Below are 3,743 nucleotides of genomic sequence, written 5' to 3' on the forward strand. Positions count from 1 at the left end.
TTCGACTCCCACCTCTGCATAGCATCAATAATTTAATGGTAGAATATCCGTTTTCCAAATGGACTGTGGCGGTTCGATTCCGTCTTGATGTATGACAACATAGTACAATGGTAGTACTTCTGCCTGTCTAGCAGAAAATCGAGGTTCGATTCCTCGTGTTGTCGCGGTACAGTTAGTTTAATGGAAGAACATCATCTTGTGGCGTTGGGGATACAGGTTCGATTCCTGTACTGTACATGACAATCGGTAGTTGACTAACTATTGACTGTCAATGAGCGGTAATTCTCATTGACGACCATTAGGCATTTAGATTGTATACTATTATGCAGACTGTAGCATAAATGGACTCATGCGTGTGTTAACTCATAAGATATCGGTTCGAGGCCGATCGGTTTGCTGTTTTAATTTACTTAGTTATTCAACTCAATAAATTAATCACTTCCTGCGAGGAATTTTAGAGCCACCTGATTTTGATCTGGCGCCATTGGTACGTTGTTTTTGTACCGTCTTTGCTTTAGGAGTTCGAAGATCGTATCGGCGATCGGCAGCTTGCAATTCGATCACTCTAGGAGTTGTGTCACCAAATTCTTCCAGCTCATCGATCTCCTGCTCCCCATCAACCATCTCCTTCAGTTTCTCGATATCTTCTGCAGTCGTTTTTGCAGGATCAACAACGATCAACCCTTCTGGATGTTCTTCAATGAATTCATCAGCGTCATTTACACGAACAAAAATTTCAGCAGCTTCTTCTGGTGTCAATTCACGTATGGGTTTCTTCAGCTCTTTATCCGCACGTAACTTGTCTTGCTGCTTCTTCCATTTCTTCCCACTGGGCATTGAAACGGCATCTTCATCATCTTCCTGTGCAGCTTCAAACTCTTCTGGCGTTTGGAAATGTTTGTGACGGTCACGTTTAGGTTTCGCTGAATAACTAGCAACCTCATGATCAGCTTTGGTCTTGGTACCTTCTGTGAACTTAACCCGTTCCGTCTTCGAGTCGAAACTACTCTTCATTGCACTTCTGATGGGAACTTGATACTGTTGAGCCAAATGCGAAGAAATACTCTTCGACTTGTTCTTGCCACAACTGGCGCATTGAACGATCAAATAATATCGAAATGCTCCAGCTTTCTTGGTTGGTTTCTTTAGAATGTGCGGGTCAGTGTACGCGTTCTCTGTGTTCTTTTTCTCGCTCATACAACGAATGCGCTCTTCATGTTCGTCTGCCATGTTATATATTTACGCCTCATTTTTGTTTTGACCACCATGCCTTGATAAAACTGTCATTTTTCTTCTTGTTAGTGGAAAAATCATACAACACATCGACAACATCTCTCTTCAATGATTCTTTGATGACATAACAACAGAAGTAACCACATGCATTACTTTTGATATCCTGTATTTGTACAGTATTACCCATACATTGCTTGGTGCCACTTTTCATGAATTCCAATATCGCTGGAGGAGGATCAACACCAAAAGGATCGAAATAGAAGCAGTTCTCGCCGACATTACAGACAGCAACCCAGTGAGTGCCGCCGCCACTGCTGTTGTCCATATTCACGACGTAATTCTTTGCAGCAATTTTTGCTGGTAACCGATCTTTCGAGTAAACTCCATCGAAATACGGATCATGGCGGAAGAACGCTTGGATATCTAAATTACTCAATCGCTGCATGAATATATATGAACTTGAGAAACTTATTCAAACAAACCACGCCCCATCATGTAGCCCAAGAATTGAATGATAACATCGCCTCTTCCTTTCTGTAGTTCATTCAGGACATGCTCGCGTGTTTTTTTCGGCATATCTGTTTCATCAACGATAGCGATTAGATGTTTGATCATGTCAGGAGAAAATGTAGTCGTCAAAGCACCACCGCTGATGACACGACTTACAGGATCTACGATGGTTTGTTTAATCGTCTCAGCGATTTCTTTAGGATTAGCACGTTTCACGATTTCCTTGAACATAGGTGTGCTTATGGCCTTAATAACAACCGATTTCAAATCAGCAAATGCACCACTACCTATCTGACTCTTTGTAAGCTTAATGGTCACAGGCAAACCATATTTAATTTGTTCTAACATTTGACGGGCTTGAGCCGCAGTTAATTTAATTCGTGTACCATTTTCGTGGGCAACAGCACCACCATATTGATCAATCAATAATCGTAAATCAGTCATGGGATCTAATATACAGTTAATCAACATTATATTAGGGTTTAAGCGACATTCATAACACCGTTGTCACTGGTAATCTTTGCATGGCGCAGACACTTGGCGACATAGAGATAGCGAGTAGCAACGTTTGGAGTGTTACCAACATTGTTCGTGTGAACTGGCTTGAATGATGCCATAATCTTGCATTCAAGAAGGTTACTGGCATTAACAGCTTCAGTACTTGTAAAATCGAATAATGTCTGGAAATAATTACGTCTGTAGTCAATCCAACCGATTTGTGCACTTGTAGATGTATCCAAACCAGAGCTAGCTAAAGACTGGGTGTAATAATCGTACAAAATGACATCGGACGTGATTGGAGACGCGTATAATGGCTTGGTGTTTAGTTTAACAGTAACATCTGTGACTCTGCGATTGTAGATATATGGGTACAACTTGTCCGAAGGAATGATACCATCATTACCAACTGGATCAGCCATGGCAAGGATGTAAAGTTGACGCAGATCTGTTTCTTTCTCGAACAAGACCTTGTCGGTGACGGACGCGATCAAATTGTTCGCAATGACATCTTCTTTGACAACGTACTGGAAATATTCCAAATCCTTGCTGTAGTTCAGAGATAGTGTGTTGAACAATGGCTGGTGTTCTGTATGCCACTCGACCATTGGAATGTATAATTTAGCGGTGCCGTTGATTGGAGTGAACGAGAAATTATGAGCAACGCCGGCAGTGGTTGTGGCGAGTGTTGGATAAGCGTCGGTCTTTCTATCCATATTAATATCCATGCGAAGATTCCAGATAGCGAAATCCATTGCACGGAAAGCATCTGTGAAGAACTTCATTGGGAACGGAATACGATACTGGAGTGAAGTGCTTACCCCAGCAACAAATGGAGTGAGAGAATAAGTTTCGAGAACGGCTTTGCGGATGGCGAAAGCTTGGTTACCGACAATTTGTAGTGGTGTGGTAGCAACTGGAACGGTAACAGCATCGCTGACCAACTCACCGATTTTGGCACCAGCAGCACCGGTGTTGTTGACGGTTTTGTTGTCTACAGTACCAGCCAAATCGACTGCAGGGAACTCGTACCCATATGCTGCATTAGTCTGAACATCATTGGCATCAAGAGCGTAAGCATACTGACGACCTTTGGTTTCAGCGTAATCTTTGCTCCATTCTGCCATCCAGTGAAGGTGATTTGTTAATGGTAAATGCTTGTCGTCATCGAGAATAACTTTATTTTGTGTGCCCATCGTGATGTTCACGCCACCAAGCAGTGAGTATGTACCACAGTTCAGTGAGAAACTGTCATACTCTGCTTGTGAAATTGCTAATCCGTTTGCTTTCTTCAGCAAATAATCAATCATAACATAGCCATTAGCTGGATCCGACCAACCTGATTGTAATGAATTGACGTTGAATTTGATACCTGAACTGTAGTTGCCGTTGTTATTATCGGGTAATTCCACATATTCGTATCGGTTGAATGGCTTGAACTCGATATTGGGATTACCCGAAGTGTTCATCAAAAGTACGTGCTGACGATTCATGCTATACAT

At 42.1% G+C, this 3,743-nt stretch overlaps 2 protein-coding genes and 3 non-coding genes across 5 annotated transcripts; 3 read left to right on the forward strand and 2 right to left on the reverse strand.

The window, feature by feature from the left end:
• The first annotated feature begins 21 nt into the window (after positions 1–21).
• CAOG_09916 lies at positions 22–92 on the forward strand. The gene has a single exon. It is a non-coding gene; the product is annotated as a tRNA-Gly (tRNA).
• Position 93: 1 nt separating this feature from the next.
• On the forward strand, positions 94–164 carry CAOG_09921. The gene has a single exon. It is a non-coding gene; the product is annotated as a tRNA-Asp (tRNA).
• A 2-nt stretch (positions 165–166) lies between these two features.
• On the forward strand, positions 167–237 carry CAOG_09926. The gene has a single exon. It is a non-coding gene; the product is annotated as a tRNA-His (tRNA).
• A 198-nt stretch (positions 238–435) lies between these two features.
• On the reverse strand, positions 436–1,230 carry CAOG_08299 (hypothetical protein; the record flags this gene model as incomplete). Its single annotated transcript, XM_004341858.1, has 1 exon — positions 436–1,230. The coding sequence occupies one exon, from the start codon at positions 1,228–1,230 to the stop codon at positions 436–438; it is 795 nt and encodes a 264-aa protein (XP_004341906.1).
• Positions 1,231–2,225: 995 nt separating this feature from the next.
• CAOG_08300 (hypothetical protein) lies at positions 2,226–3,743 on the reverse strand (the record flags this gene model as incomplete). Its single annotated transcript, XM_004341859.1, has 1 exon — positions 2,226–3,743. One exon carries the CDS (start codon positions 3,741–3,743, stop codon positions 2,226–2,228), a length of 1,518 nt encoding a protein of 505 aa, XP_004341907.1.

Source organism: Capsaspora owczarzaki (genome assembly GCF_000151315.2).
Source record: "Capsaspora owczarzaki ATCC 30864 unplaced genomic scaffold supercont2.28, whole genome shotgun sequence".
Classification (NCBI taxonomy): Eukaryota; class Filasterea; order Ministeriida; family Capsasporidae; genus Capsaspora; species Capsaspora owczarzaki.